Source organism: Trachemys scripta, chromosome 19 (genome assembly GCF_013100865.1).
Source record: "Trachemys scripta elegans isolate TJP31775 chromosome 19, CAS_Tse_1.0, whole genome shotgun sequence".
NCBI lineage: Eukaryota > Metazoa > Chordata > Testudines > Emydidae > Trachemys > Trachemys scripta.
Genome location: NC_048316.1, coordinates 11,135,243 through 11,152,085, shown reverse-complemented (window position 1 = coordinate 11,152,085; position 16,843 = coordinate 11,135,243). Strand labels below are relative to the sequence as shown.

The window sequence follows — 16,843 nt, the reverse complement described above, 5'->3', positions numbered from 1 at the left end:
GCTCTGGGAGCCGGACTACAAGGTCCGGCATGCACCGGGCTGGGGCTTGTCTTTGGGCTAAGGTACTAGGGGAGCGGCTTAGCTACCGTTGCACCTCAGCCCCAGGCTAGGCGGGGGAGATGGCGGGAGAGGCTCCCGGAAGCGGGGAGGGGGTCTCTCCGCTGAAGCAGTGCCTGATCCGGCGGAAGAGCCAGCAAGAGCACCACGGGGTGGCGGCCTCCTGCCTGCGGGAGCTGCGGAACAAGGGTGAGGGGGAGCGGGGCAGGGATCCTCTGGGGGAGGGGATCTAGGTGATGGGGGAGGGCTCCTGTAGGTGGGGGGAGGGGCAGCCGGGGGGAGGCAGGGAAACAGTAAATGGGGGAGAGTCTGGGAAGACGGCTGGGGCCTGAGTGGGGTGTGCTGGGGGCTCTGGTATGTTTGTTTCAGCCCCTCTCCCCCATCATACTGTGCTGCCTACATTACTCCAGTGAGCCCTTCCTGTTGTGGTGGCCCCTTCTTTTCACAGCTGGGCAACCCCACATTGGCATTGTGGGGAGGAATAGGGCACAGGAAACGGTGTGCGGGAGGTGCCATGTGACTGGGAGGGTGCTGGGGTTAGGTAGAGCAGTGGCTCTCAACTTTTCCAAATTCCTGGACCCCTTTCGGGAGTGTGATTTGTCTCGCGTACCCCCAAGTTTCGTCTCACTTAAAAACTACTTGCTTACAAAATCAGACATAAAAATGCAAAAGTGCCACAAAACATTACTGAAAAATTGCTCGCATTCTCATTTTGACCATCTAATTATAAAATAAATAAATTGGAATATAAATATTGTACTTACATTTCTGTGTTTAGTATATAGATCAGTATAAACAAGTCATTGTCTATTCGAAGTTTTAGTTTGTGCTGACTTCACTCGTGCTTTTTATGCAGCCTGTTGTAAAACTAAGCAAATATCTAGATGTGTTGATGTACCACTGAGGTAGAGATTCCCTTTGTGCACCGTGGGTAGGCTGCTGGGAAACTGTTTTATTTCAGTACTGAAACTGGCACTGTGCCACACTAGCCCATTCTGCTTCCTGTTGGGGGTCTCTCCACAACTGGTGTTGGGCATCAGCACCTTGGCATCATATACTACATACGTGAGGGGCTGCACTTGGGAACTTTTCCTGGGCAGCTATCCGTTCAATGCATGGCTTTAAGATTATGAATTTTAAATACTGTTGAATCCAGACTTTGCCCATGAAATGTGATCCTTGGCATTAATAGCTGCCTGGTTTATGAGTGATGTGTGTGTAGAGCCCCACTGCTGGTTTCTTTAGCTTCTAGGAGGCTGGCAGAGTTAAATCTCCCACATGCCCAGAGGCACTGAGCTATCAGGTCCCACATGCATCACTGTAGATGCTTCTCAGATACAGCTCATGTCATGTTAAAGGTTAAGCTTTGTAATTGCATTAAAGATTTTTAAGCTCCATTAGAGACGAAAATTGTTTGGGCTAAATCTATACTATTCCCTTCAGAGAATACAGGCTGTGTGTACTTGTCTTGTGCTCTTCTTTAAAATGACTATGTGGGTTTGTCTTTCATATGCAAGTATAAATGACTAAGAGCATATTCTGATCTCTTAAGTCTCCTTGCCCCTGTGGGTTCCCCTCAACTGCCAAGGTGCTGATAGACACTACAGTCACTTAAAACTGTTGACAAGCAATAGATGTGTATTGCTGGACAAGCCTTGATACCTAGTGTAGTTGGCAAGGCATTTTTATATATTTGTGTTATCTGGTCTGGCTGGGGGAGCTCCAGCCCAACCTCTCTACACCCACCTGTTTCTCTTTGAGTCTGTATGTCTGACTTTACCACCTTTTATGTCATAGACCAGGAGGATAAAGGATTAAAATTGAGGACCTGTCCTAGTGTCAAGATAGGGAGATTTGGAAAATGTAAAAGTGAAAATGTAGTTTCTAGGCTGCTCAGCCACATTTGGCCTTATAAAGGAGGATTTTTTTGAGCTTGTACCAGGAACAGCATTTAAAAATCTGGATTGATGGAGACAAATTAGTAAACATAAACCAGAGAAGAGTTGATGTACAGGACCTGCATGTGGACAGAGCCCAGTCACTGACCTATCCTAGCGGTAGCCCCAAGGGAAATTTGTGTTTATCATATGTACATAAAGGACAGTGTTTTTGCCTTGCAACACTTCCTTCTGCCTCATGAAAACACTTAATCTTCTGTAGCCTGTGACATTCTGGCCATTGACAAGGCCTGGGAGCCCATCACCTTAGTTCTGGCAGAGGATGGCACCATTGTGGATGATGAAGATTACTTCCTGTGTTTACCGCCCAACACCAAGTTTGTGGCACTGGCCAGGAATGAAAAGTGGACCAGCAGCTGCAGAGGTACAGGGCTGGAGGGGAACTTATTGTGATGGGTTGCCCTCCCCCTCACCCCCCCTTCGGGGTGCCACCTGGGACTGGGGTCCACTGAGCCTGCCTGACCCACCAGCCTGGGCTCCCTTTACACTGTATTGGTGAGGCAAGCCAGCCAAGCCCTCCCTCAGGCTTCAGACTGCACTTTACAAGCACACATACAGGTAGGGACACACCCAGCTGCAGAATTTACAGGCTGCTGTGATCAGCTCTGCATGGGATGACTCAGCTAAGGAATTGCCCAATGCTCAAGTGCACCCCATCCCCCAGAAGGTAAACTCAAAATTGTACCGTTTTGTGCTGCACAGAGAACTGTACAGTGTAAGCTCATGAAATTTGCCCCCTCCTTCAGTGTGGAGAGGGATATACACAGCTTTCTGCCCCAAGTTATGATTTCACACACTGGTTTTAAACAAAACAAAAGCAAGTTTATTAACTACAAAAGATAGATTTTAAGTGATAGCAAACAGATCAAAGCAAATCACCTAGCAAATAAAGCAAACATGCAATCTAAGCTTAATATATTAAAGAAACTGGTTATAAGTAGCAAATTCTCACCCTAAATGTTGTTTTAGTCAGATTGCAGAGATTCTTGAAAGCAGGCTGTACTTGCTTGCAGCTTAAAATTCCAGATATTCCTTTCACAGGCCAGACAACCCTCTAGCCTGGGCTCAGCTCTTCTCCTCTAGTCCAGTCTTTTTGTTCTCAGGTGTTTCCTCTTTCTTGGACGGGGAATCAATGAAGAATGACCAAACCCTGATGATGTCACTCCCCTACCTTAAATATTTTTTGCATATGGCGGGAATCCTTTGTCTCCCAGTGTGGTTCCCATCCCGGTCAGTGGAAAAACACTGGTATCATCATTGAGTCCAGTACCAAATGACTTGGTTACGTGTCCCTGCAGCCATAACTCAGAATCCCCAGGAAGACTTCCCAGGAAGGTGGGAGATTAGCATCTTCAAAGACCTGTTGTTTTTCCTAACTGCCCTTCCCAGTGAGCCAGCTACACTGATTGCATTCTGTCTAATGGGTGTTCTCCAGGTATAAACACATTTGTAATAGATGTATAGACAATATTCCTAACTTCAGTTCCCAAAATGATACATGCATACACGTAGCCTAATAGTATTCAGTAAATCATAACCTTTCCAATGATATCTCACATGATATCTTGTACAAAATACATCATAATTATGCCATACTCATATCATCATAATATTACTATGAAGAATATGGGGCGTAATGCCACACTTATGTCTTAACTTTCCAGACACCAAGACCTCCACTGAAGATGGACTGATGACTCTGCTGGAGGCCTAGTTTAAGTTACCACCTCTGCACTCCCTCTCCTCAGGCTTGAGAGGAACAAGTATTACGGACATGGTGATATTAGTCTTTCACCCTCCTATTCACTTACAGAAACTCACTTGTGCTGAAAACTGAGGAAAGGGCAGGTGATGATGATAATTAAGGGGTGGGGAGAATAGCAGCCAAGATTAAGAGGAGGTGTGAGGGACCATTCTTTCTTCACAGGAATTCTTGACATAGACACCATGAAAAGAGAATTTTAAAAAATACTTTAAATGTTAAACACCCCATTCTCCCTCTAATCAGTCACACAGACAGGTGAGTGCAAGAAGCTGAGTCCAAAAGGCTAATGATTATTTCCTGGAAGCAACATTTTGAATACACTCTAATTCTAGTGTAGATTTCATAGCTGTGATTCCAACTCTGAGATAAGAAAACCCCAATAACTCAAAGCTTAGAAGCTTTTTAATTTACCACATCTATCTCCTGTTCAGGAGCTTTGCCCGTACAGCCCCTCAGTAAGGGCTGTTTAGATTTTGTTGTTGTGATCTTTGTAACCATGAGTTTTTCCACTCTTATGACTGTGATCATTTTTCATGTGTCAGATGGGGGCACAGCCTGGCTCTCAAGGGAGTCCATAGATGAAGTGGATAGTGGTGAAGAGAAGTGGAAGCATCTGGCAAGACAGCTGAAGGATGACCTGTCCAGCATCATTTTGATGTCTGAGGAAGACCTCCAGGTATAGTGAGAACCCATATATCACACTTCTCTCCTTCTTTCAGTTTCCTCACTAGAGGGGAGAAGGTGAAATCTTAGGAAAGGAAAATGCATCAGTTGGTCCAAATTCAAATACTGTTGACTTGGCTCTGGTGCAGGAATGAAGTTCTGCTCTTAGGGAAATATTCTCCCAATGGAATGAATAGGCTTTTAAAAATGACACTGTGTAAATCATTCTTTTACACACACAACATACTGTCTGTTCTCCATTTCCTCGCTCACTTGATCCAGCATCCCTCCTCTCCACGCTGACTCTCATCTTTTCTATCTTCTCTCCCATATTGATGCTGTATCCCTACTTTTTCTGGTTCTCAGACATAGACTGATTCATCTCTCATCCCACATGTTTTCTCATTCCTCACTAAGCTCTTAGTTCCTTCCTATAGGGTTTGCTCCTGGCCTCCAACTACACCTGTCCTTTTTGTTTGTCTTGCACTTTGGTCTTTGGAGGGGTTTAGAAGACTTGAGTATTGGTTCCAAGAAAATGATCAGCTGCATGCCAGAACTCTCCCTGCCCCTTAACATCTGCACATAACAGGATTTGGTCTTAATGATTGTCACTTGTAGTACGCGTTCAGCAGTCTGGTTCAAAAGTTACTTTCCAAAAGCCAGTCCCTGTTGGTGTTGGCATGTCTCACTCAAACTGATCAGTGGGGTTTTCACTGTAGAATTGTTAGAATTTCTCTGTTTTGTTCCAAAAGTAGGCGATAATTTCACACCTTTCTGAGGGCCCTATGACTGCAGGTAAAGAACTTTGGCTTGTGGGAGTGCTAGTTAAAACCACTTATAACCTGGCTGACTTGACTTGGAAATGCTTAATAAAACTTTCTGTATCCTTGCAAGATTGAGATTTTGTTTCTCCGTACATGTGACTTGGGAGGTATGCCATCTTTACAGCTCTGTTGTAGTCAGTCCGATAGAACAATCAAAATGAGGCTTACCTAAATCATTCCATGTAGCAGGACTCCACTGTTTCGTTTAGGTTCTCATTGATGTACCATGTTCAGACTTGGCCCATGAGCTTTCCCAAAATCAACCAAAAACCCAGATGTTACAGGACACCCTGCAGCAGGCGCTGGACAGACGAGAGGAAGAACGCCAATCCAAACAGCTCCTGGAACTCTACATGAAGGCCTTGAAGAATGAAGGCAGCATTTTAATCAAGGCATCAGGTAAGGCACATGAGCAACTTTCCAGAGACATCTGAAAGGGATGAAAGGGGAGGGGAAATGAGAAAGCTCTATGAGCCATTGCTGCTGTGAAGGAGCTTGTGGTGATGCTGCAGTAGTTGATGCAAACCGCATTCCCAGCCCTCCACTTGTGTTCATGCTGCTGGCTAATGTTAAACACTGTCTCCCTGCTACTTTTCAGAACCTGACGCTGCACCCAGGGAGGAGATGAATGTAGTCGACACTGATAGCAGCAATGCAGGTGCCTCCACCAAAAGATCGCTCAGTAGCGAGATCCTTGCTGCACTGAAAGAGAAACGTGCCCCAGAACTCAGCTTAGACAGTCAGGATCTAGAGGTTGGTAACTTTGGTCTTCACCCTGTTCTAGACAGGCTGACTGGCATTGCCCTGTGGAGAGAGGGGATGTGGGGAAAACTGCCCTTTCACCTCTGGAGACCCAACTGTTACTCTAGTTTAAGGCACAAAGATAATGAGATTTAGTCTTATTTCTCTCCACTTTATTAAACCCCATTACATCATGGTTATCTTTTGTTCAAAATCACAGCATTGTGGAACTTTGCCACAGCATATGCTTCCCTGTGGTATCACCTTGTCTTTTTCCCAAGCAGTACAATTACTCAAATACCCTTCTCCCCTGAAAGAAACCCATCATGGGAACTTGTTGTGAGCTTTGTCGACTATTCATAGGAAATGGCCATCCAGAGGTCAAACTAAGACTGTTTTACGAGCTAGCTCTTTGAATGCAAATCTGCATTTAGCAGTATCTTTTTTTTTTTTTATTATTATTTATTACCAGGCTAGCATAAAGGTCCCAGTAAAACAGAAAAACAATGTAAATAAACCCCTATCTTGGAAAGGGGAAGATTTCTACAATTGCCTCTCATCCTGAAGTTTTCATCTTGATTGCAAGGACCAGTGACTTCCTTGTTTGCTTCTTTCTACTGTAGACTAAGGGAATGAAAATGTATTGATTTTGTTTGGCTGGAGTTAAGTCATTCAGGCACCTGCTGGACCTTTCCAGCTCCTAACTTCCAGATGCCAAGTAGAATTAAAAACAAATTAGGCTTGAAAGGTAGAAACTTTAAGTGAGAGAATTGTGAAGCTCAAGGATAAATGTGTTAGACCCCAGTGAGTTTTTGGTCTTAATTAAATATACCAAATCATTTGCTAGTGTTTCAGCAGTTCTCTCATGGATCCACCTATTTTTACTGGGAAGGGGAAGAGGGTTCCGTTCAGGAGGAGTGTACCACTAGAGGAAATTCTGGCTGTTGTAAAAGACAAGGTATGGGGTACTGAGGATTAGCGTGTCCAACTTTTTCTTTCACAGCTGGTTTTCAAGGAAGACACAGAAGCCTTGGCTCTGGCACTGAGCTGGGATAAGCAGAAGACTGAAGCTCTCCAGCAGGCCTGTGATCAGGAGCTCTCCAGGCGCCTACAGCAAGTGCAGGCTCTACACTCCCTGAGGAGTATATCAAAGGGCAAGAAAAAGCTGCCCTGGGGAGACTGGTTGAGTTCAAAACGCAAGAAGTAAGAGACTTTAAATGTCAAGGAAACATGGGTCTCTTGTGTATTAGAGCCAACACAACCAAACGGCGTGTTAAATTCCCCAAGTACCAGTTTGCTGGTCATACTATGCTCTGCCTCTAGACAACTAAAAACTGGGCTTGTCTCTGCCTCTGTGTTGTTAACAGACAGGTTTAATCCCTCTAGTGAGAGTCTAGGATCTCATGTAACCAAAGGCTTCATTTTTTTTCCAGAGTAGTGGTTCTTGTCAAATAACTTCCGTAAACACAACCAGTGTCCTGCTAAATACTACATTAGAGAGAGATATTTTGAATGCAGGACTGGGAGCCAGGTGCTCTTCAGTTCTAATCCTGACTAACCCTCTCTGTGGCCTCAGGCATCTTACTTGTCTCCCCCCACCCCCACCCCTTATCTTTCAGATGTGGGGAGTTATTTACTCAGAGGGGTATTGTGAGGCTAAGCCTTGGTGTACACTTAAGTTTTACTAGCATACCTATGTCAGGTAGGAGGGTGGAGGGGGGGAAATCACACCCTTAACCAACATAGTTGTACAATCAAAGGGCCTACTGTAGGTGTATTTCTATTAGCAAAAGAATTCTTTTAGAGGTATAGCTGACTCCATTCAGGTAACTGGTTTAAGCAAGAGAACTTTTGCTAGCATAAGCTGCATCTCCACTTGGGTATTTGTGGGTTTCCTCTACCCATATACTGGCAAACCCTTTCAAGTATAGACAAGGCCCAAGTTAGAGGGCACTTTGAAGACTGCTGTGTGAGCATGAAGGTTTCCACACCAAATTCTGAGGCTGCACAGGAAAGTGCAGACTAAGCACATTCTCTTCAGATTAATTTCTAAACAGAATGCAATAGTGAGAGATGAAGTGTTCTCAGTGCCTGTTCCTGCTGAGGTTTATTAGTTTGGTGTAGTCATACTGCCAGTGTGCAGAGTTTTTCCAGCTACCACTTTATGTGGCATTGACTGAGAACCAGTCTGGGATCCAGGGACTTCAGATTCAAATCCTGGTTCTGATAATCTCGTGCTATGTGACTGACCAAATCATATTTTAACCTTTGTGCCATTATTTCCACATGCTACTACCTCCCCCTGTGGGAGGAGAGTGAGAACTGATATTTGTAAAGCATGCTGAAAATTAAAATGCTTGGTTTTTAAGGGGCTTCAGGGAGCAAACTTCATATTTGGGCCTGTCTATATTCCTATCTTTTATACAACATCATGACACTGTTTTTATTTACTGGCCTATTTTTTTTTAAATCATTTGAAACACTTTTTTAATGGAGAATTTTAATATTAAAAGCTTATTATACTATTAGGCTGTTTGTGATGCTCACACATGCTGCCTGGCTTGTTGTATATCTCCAAGAACATGACAGTCTAATTATTGGAAGCACCCTGATATCACCCAAGCACCAAGGGGGCTTGTTGTCTCAGATTTTTTTTCTTTTAAATTGTAGCGTTTGTGGCAATTAGTCTTCCCAAAGGTGCCATTTGGCTTTGACCCACATTAACGTTGGTAACAATGCATTAGCACATACATTCTCTGTTCTATTGATAGTTCTGTCCTAGGAGAGCAAAAGATAAAGATGCTGAAGCATTTAAAAAAGAGGCAGTGAATGTTTAATATACACAATTATACAGTATTTCCAACACTGCAAAACCCATTAATTTAACATTAGGTTAAGCAGTGGAGTAGATAAGTCACTTAATGTATAGCAAAGCTGAATATTCAGATATGCCCCTTGTGTACAGATGTTGCAATCTAGCTTTTAATGAATGTGCTATAACTACAATGTTTACTATAGTGATAATGAACATAATAATGAAACAGTTCTAATGCCTCTGATGTAACTTGAGCAAAAATCTGCTCTCTTATAGGAAAACTAAGTTTAACTTTTATTTCCTACAAAACCATGCTGAATCTTAATTAGGACTAGATCTGAGTTAAGGGTGTCACTTACATCTTTCTAATTGAAAGGTATTACCTAGACTTAAACATGGGATCCGATTGCCAAGTATCTACTGAAGTGCTGTCTTATCTCTATGAAATAAAACTCACTCTTGGCCTGAACTGCCCTTTTCTTTTACAATGGAACAATGTGTCCCTGAGTTGGACAGGGAAAACAATTGTTTATCACAGTACTTATCTACCTTCTCACACTGTAAGCAATTTTCCTGCCACAGTAGATGGAGTTTTTCTCCTGTTGTAGGCTGCCATAATAGCTGTACTGAATGTTCATTCAGGATAGAACATATGCATCTGATATACTACTCAGGCAAAGCCATGCCTTATTCAACTGTGTAAAAATAATTTACTCTTCAGTACAAATTCAGCAATGAACTAGACCCGCCAGCACCATGCTTTTTCAGTTTACTGATTCTCCTACTGGGCAAAGAACAGTTGAAGGCTTGCTGCTTTTTCATTTAAAGCCTTATTTTCTGAGGGGTACAATTCACGCAAAGCTGAAACTTAGCAAGCAAAAGTTCAACCCAGTTTGAAAATCCTGTTGGCCCCCATTTATATAAGAGAAACAAAAGTTGCTCTTTATAGTTATCTTTCATATTATAAATTTAATGCATGCCATTTTAAGTATGAAATGTGCTATCCTCTATCTGTTAGGAGTGCGCTGTCTAACTCACTTGCAGATTGCACTAGGTCCTTTTAGCTATTAAGTAACGGAGGCCACACTGCTCTATTTTTAGTAGGGCTGCAGTATTGAGTTCTATCTAGTTTTTCCCCACTCTAGATTTAAAAAAAAAGACGACAGAAGTCTTGAATTGCTTTCCACCTTATATACAGTTTTATGCTGTGCTATGGGCAGGGCTCCTTAAATCTATAAAGCTCTATGTAAAATTATGGTTCCATATAAACACATCTGATTTCACAGAACTTAATTTATTGACTATAGACCCACCACAGCATGACTTCCAGAGTACTCTAAAAAAACAGTTATGGCTGCGTCCTACAAACAAGGTAACAATTAGACTCACACTTAATCTAGGACAAAACACTTCACCTGATACAGACACAAAATAACTGCAGCTTATTCAGATTTTTCAGATGTTTTGGACCTATTTTTCTTATTCATCTAGCATTTAAAACACTCCCAGATGTTTGCCCTGCTTAAGTTTGAAATTCAAGTTTGGTTGATAAAGGTAATTAGTATTGCTGTAATATATTTAGACTGCTGTAAGGCATTTGAAGTGGCATTGCCCAACATTTTGATTTAAAAAAACCTAGAATGTTAGAAAATTAATATGGTAAACATTATTGGTAGATAGGTCTCAAAAATGTAATTGTAAACAGGGAATCATAGAAGTGGGGTCCCACAGGGCTTCATTTTTGGCCCTATGCTATTTAATATTTTTATCAGTAACCTGGAAAAAAAAATCATGACTGAGAAAGTTTGTAGATGACCCAAAAACTGGGTGAGTGGTAAATAACAAAGAGGACAGGTCACTGATTTAGAGTGATCTGGATCTCTGGGTAAACTGGGTACAAGCAAACAATATCCACTGTAATATGGCTTAACTGTATGTCTAGGAACAAACAATGTACACCATACTTACATGATGCGGGACTCTATCCTGGGAATCAGTGACAGAAAAAGATTTGGGGATTGTAGTGGATAATCAGATGAATATGAGCTCCCAATGTGATGCTGTGACCACAAGAGCTAAAGTGATAACTGGGCTACATAAACAGGGGAATCAAGTAGGAGTAGAGGTTATTTCACTGCTGTATTTAGCACTGATGTGACTGCTGCTGGAATACTGCCCCAATTCTGGTGCCCATAATTCAAGAAAGATGTTAATATATTGAAGAGGGTTCAGAGAAGAGCCATGAGAATGATGAAAGGATTAGAAAACATCTTATAGTGATGGACTCAAGGAGCTCAATTATTTAGCTTAAAGAAGATTAAGGGGTGATTTACAGGTCTGTCACATCTTAACACGCATTTAACATGTGCGATTTCAACTTTACGCAGTCGGCAAAAACAAAAGAGAAAAATAACAATTTTAATACTATACCTGTAGTGCGGGCGATTTCGCCTGCCATTGAACTCAATGGAATTTTGCTATACGTGGTTTTCGCTTTATGCGCTAACCATGGAACGGAAACCCCGTGTAAGATGAGACAGACCTGTAATTACAGTCTATAAGAATCTACATGGGGAACAAATATTAGCTCTGCATTCTAGCAGAGAAATGTATAAAATGATCCAATGGGTGGAAGTTGAAGCTAGACAAATTCAGACTAGAAACAAGGTGTAAATTTTTAAAATTGAGTACTTGATCATTGGAACAATTTACCAACTGGTGGATTCTCCATCATTGACCATTTTTAAATCAAGATTGGATGTTTTTAACTGAAAGATACGCTGTAGGAATTATTTGGGAAAATTCTATGGCCTGGGTTATACAGGAGGTCAAACTAGGTGATCACAACAGTCCCATCTTGCCTTGGAATCTATTAAACTTACTTTTAATTTATACTAAACAGTAATGCATCTCTCATGTATAGGTTAATGTTGACACAAAAAGCAAACTACTGGTAGTTGTAACAGCATTAAAGAAAGATACAGGTGCAGATGATAGAAGAAAAAAAAAAAACAAAAAACACAAACTAGGTCTTCCAAAAAAAACTTTAAGAGAAATGAAAAGTCTTTCCCAGAGCAAGCTCTGCAGTGATGTAGTATAAAGTAGGAGGTTGTACCAGATAATGGTATGAAAACCTAACAAAAATAAAAAAATAGCATGATCCTTGCAGCTCCACTATAGATAATGCCATTGTAACTATTTATTAAACCTGCTCCTGCAGTCCCTCCTCCTCTTAGAGGATTTTGGGAAAATGAGAACTGCAGGATCAGACCAAACATTGTTGGGCAGTTGACATTCAGCCTTTTATCTGAACTGTAGCGCAAATAGTAACAACTTAGTACTTTTCAAGAAGCTCAGTCTTTATGTTTGCGCTCCATTTCAATCATAGAATTATTTTTGTCTACACAGTTTTATTCAATTTTTATTAGAGTATGAGGATGGGGAGAGAGAGTCTAATCACACTTATTACAAAGAGACAGTATTTGTTCACAGAAAAGCAGTCACTGCTAATATTTATCCTGATTGAGGCAGCTGTTGCTAAAGCCACTCTAAAATAGATCTTCAGGAAGCTATTTTGTTAGCAGGAGGAGAAAGTCTTCCAGAAGAAGTTCCTGCAGGGGGACTTTTCCCATGCTCGAGGTTGATGAAAGGCAGACCTCTCTTGCCGGTTGGCCAGCTCTACCACCTCCTCCATCAGGGATGCATCCTCCATCTGGGATATCCAGTCAGCCAGTGCAGAGAGGAAAGTGAGCAAGGTCCTTCTCTTTACATCTGTCAGTTCCTGCCAGTACTTGTAAAAAAAGAAAGAATTATTTATCTTAGGGGGAGAAACCCTTCCTCCAAGTGAGCGAGGGCAGCATAAAGTGTGGCTGAAAGGGACATCCTGTCACAGAGAAGGTCACATAGCATCTATGTCTGTACTCCCAACAACAGTTGCCCACTGTTTCTATGAATGTATTTCAGCAACACTGGGGCAAGCTAGCAGCGGGTAAAATCATGATTTCCCAATTACCGGTACTTTTTTTGCATGCTCTGAGTCCAGCAGTGAAACATTAGGGGGATACTTAATGTTCATAAAACATTGAATTCCTCATTTGAAAAGAGCGGTTGCTGGTCACAATATTATCTTTAAGTTAACACAATCATTCAGTTTTCATATGGAGGGGTAGAGCTGTTCCCAGGGCCATAATGATAGCTTAGGCATCTTAAAGGAACACCATCAACTGGAAATCTAGTCAGGTATTAAGAACTAAAAGATACTGCACCTGACAATTTCTTTGGTCATAAAATCATCTTCCTTTTTGTTTTAAAATTATTTTCTTTTCCCTATTGCACAAGACCCAGGCAAACAAGCTGCTTATATAAAAGAAATGGAAACTGCATACACAGTAAAAACTGACTTTTTCCCCTCTAAGATTTCAATTAATAGTAGTCTTAATGTTACTTGCCACAGCAGGTATAAAAGACAGAAGCATTACTTTTAATCTGTGTCCTTTTAAAATTCTGTTACTGTCTTCAACATCCTTTAAAAGTCCCACCAAAAAAATGTCAAGAGCTATCAGCTAATAAACTACCAAACTACAATGCTGTAGCTCATTCTATAATTTCAATGAAAAATCCTTTTTTAATGGTCAAGTTTATGTACTGGTTCTTGGATCTTTTTCAAAAGAGTACAGTAAATCAAACACTTAAAGCTGAAAACTCTTTAAATGGCTAATTTAATGACATTTTTTAGAAACCAGTAAAAGCATTCAATTATCTTTATAAATTAAGGCACTTTTTTAGTGTAGACACATATAGGCAGCTAAGTGACTAGGCCATTATGTTATTGAAGTATTCAGTTCAGAGCCGAGTTCCCTGTCTGGGGCTGACAAATCTCTTACGGCAAGATAGGATCATTTATAATGAAAAATGCTAACGCACTTCAACAAACTGCAGCTCCATTGAGTTGCGACCATTTCTGGGGTGGAGGAAACAGCAGCCAACTGACATAATGATTGTATGTGTATGCTAGGGAGGGGAAAGGGGGAATTTTTGGTCAGGGACAACTGGTCAAGCCATTATGCTTATTGAATTTCCCTAGGACTTTAATGTCAGGGGAGCACAGACAGGACCCCAATGTTGAAGGTCTCATCTAAATGATGTACAAACAAAATGGTACAAACAAGGCAGTTATTGTACTACCAAAAGTTTATGCTTTTAAAGGCAGGTCAGCCTCTGAGGAAGTACCAAATCCCCACTAAAGTAAGGAGTGGGATAAACAAGAGGAGGAAATAGAGGGCACAGAGCAGAAAAAGGGGGAACTGCAACAAACTAATGCCTTAGCTTCTCCGGTTATTAGATCCTGGCAATTTGAGTACCCTGTGGCCCCAGATGATGAACTGTTGTTCACCTGGGTACAGTAAAAAGAAGAGCGAATAACAAGCATTATAGACATAATGGTTTTGTATCCATTCTCAGCTTACCTTGCTGTCTTTCAATATGTGTCTTTCCTGTACTGGACGTGCAGCAGCCCCCATCATCCAGGAGACAGAAGTCAGCAGAAGAAACAGGCAGAGTGGTGGATGCATGTGGAATACTGCCTGATAGAGCTCTGCAACAAGCTACTTCCCTGCCTTGCAAGTTATCTTTTTTTCCTTTGGGCAGGAGCAAAACTTCCAGCTCAATTATTTTTATATTTCAACAGCCCCCCCTTTTCACACAAAAAAACAAAGAGCAATTAACTTCCCAACAATACATTGTTTGGATTTAACCCTTAATTAGAGCTTCTGGATTGCGCTGCTATTAAGTATGAATTCGCTGTTAATTTAAGCTGCATATGCATTCTGTTTGCTAAAAAAAAAAAAAACCCATAATTTCCTCACCATTATTCCTATAATGACCAGGCAGGCTTGAGTACAAAATAGGGTGATTTAGCTGCAAATGATTCATGATTGTGGATTTTGTGCATGGGTTTGGTGATGGGAGGAGAGGCTGCAGAGAGTCAATTTAAAAGCAGAAGCATTGCGCCTTATGCTATCCTGAATGATCAACGTTTAAGCTTGAACATGGCCAAGAATCCTCCACTGCAGCATCCCACTGAAGTCATGGGTTTCAAAAATTTAATCAATGCATCTGATCAAACTACATCCTGGAAGTTTTTTCTTCCTTCTGGTCACCTAGTCAGAAAGAAGCTGCCCTGGCTGAATATCCTCATGGAGTGACATGTCCTGAGTTGCCCACCTAGCCTCAATGGTGGTTTGTCTTCCTAGGACCATGGCTGCAGACTCAACCCTCTTCAAAGGGACCAGAAACCTTGGGAATGGATACAGCGCTGCTGGAGGGTCTATCAGAGAAGCCTTGCTTTGTTTAAAACGAGTTTGAGATCACTTACAATTAATGTAAACAACTGAGCTGTTTTTGATCTTAGTGCTGTGAAGTGTAGCTATATCACTTTCAAAGGCTTCCACATTCCCTTCACAGAAGTGAGCAGTAGCATCACGACAGTCCTTTGAAGAAGATGTTAACAGCCAGCTGGAATGAAATCTTTAAAATGCTAGGGATCCACAGAGAGCATCTAAAGGGGGAAGGATGCAGTTTGGATCCGCCTGAAGTTCTCTGGGTGAGCATACGAGCCTCTAAGATTCAATTTCTTTCCTGCACCGCACCCCAACCCAACACAGCAATAGTTGGAACCTTTGACAGACTGAGTATAATTTGGATCAAGGAGTCCTAGCAGTAATTTGGAGCTAGAAGACAGAGCTGAAGGCATACTGGTCTTTTGGTTTGTGAATGTATCCAACATATTTAAATTTTATACTTAATAGTTTGCATTTTAGTTAATATTGGTAAATCTCTTTAAATAGCTGCCACCAGTCATAAGGTGTATAGGCTCTGTCCAGCAGCTGGCAAGGAAAGGGTTAACCTTCTGCCTCGAGGAAGGCATGAATCGGCCCAGAGCGCAGGAGTTTCCAGGGAGGGCAGCTGTGTAGAATTAATTATTTCTCCCTCCCAGGCCATTATAAGAGGTGTATACTCTGGGGACGCAGGACCTCTAGAGCTTTGCCTACGGTAGAGAAAATTTCTGTGCTATGCCTGGAACCCCCGCAACATGCTTAATGTCCACCTAGTGCTCCAAATGGTTTACATGCCTACTAAATATAGCTGGATTAATTAGGCTTGCTTTCAGCAGAACTAAATACCAGTGTAGTCTGCACAATATAAGTGCTAGTGTGGATGGCACTAAAATAGTACCCATAATCTTCTGCCTACTGTCACAGGGCACTACAGCCTTTTCAGAATCTGTTGTTTCTGCGGGCCTCGCCAGGAACTGCGGGAGATGTACCCAGAGAACACTGACACCGTTTAGAAGAGTGCTAATGTGGAATAGTTCAGAACACTAATCAACATGGGTCTATTCTCCTCCCCCCACCCCTTTGTTCAATTAGGAACAGTTAATTCTTTAATTTAGATGGGAGAGTAATATTAGGGAAGGAAATAATAGTCATTCCTGGCTCTTAAATTCTGTGCTCATTCCTATAATGATGGATGATTATCCCCTTTCTAGAGATGGTAAAACTAAAGCTGAGAAAGGTTGCACAGAATCACATGGCAAGACAATATCAAAACTGGGAAGAGATTTTAGAAATCCAGATTCTGAAGCCTCTTCTCTAATCATTAGTCTTTGCTATGCTACTTTTGGATCATAATTCTAAAAATATTATCCTATCTCTGCAGTCTTGCCAACTCTGAGCATTCAAAAATCATGAGTCATGTTTATTTCAAAAAAAAAGATTTGGGGTTCTTTATATTTGCCTTCTAGTTTCTGAGTCTTTAGGGTACACGTGGTCATATTTTCAAGCTTTTTTCCACCACCATGGGGGCTTTAATTTTCCTAATTAAAACAGATTCTTATGAGATCACATGACTCCAGGAGCTCAGGCTTTATGAAAAACACCAAATATCACAGGTGTTGGCAACACTGTCTCAGTTGCCATAATGCTAAGAAGCAGTTAAAGAGAACTCCATGCTGAGTGCCATC

At 41.7% G+C, this 16,843-nt stretch overlaps 1 protein-coding gene across 1 annotated transcript; it reads left to right on the top strand.

Annotated features, from left to right (window-relative positions):
• On the top strand, positions 1–9,297 carry DFFA (DNA fragmentation factor subunit alpha). Its single transcript, XM_034753480.1, has 6 exons — positions 1–246; positions 2,218–2,379; positions 4,323–4,456; positions 5,477–5,666; positions 5,866–6,020; positions 7,012–9,297. Exons 1-6 carry the CDS (start codon positions 120–122, stop codon positions 7,213–7,215), a joined length of 972 nt encoding a protein of 323 aa, XP_034609371.1. The 5' UTR covers positions 1–119; the 3' UTR covers positions 7,216–9,297.
• Positions 9,298–16,843: the final 7,546 nt, after the last annotated feature.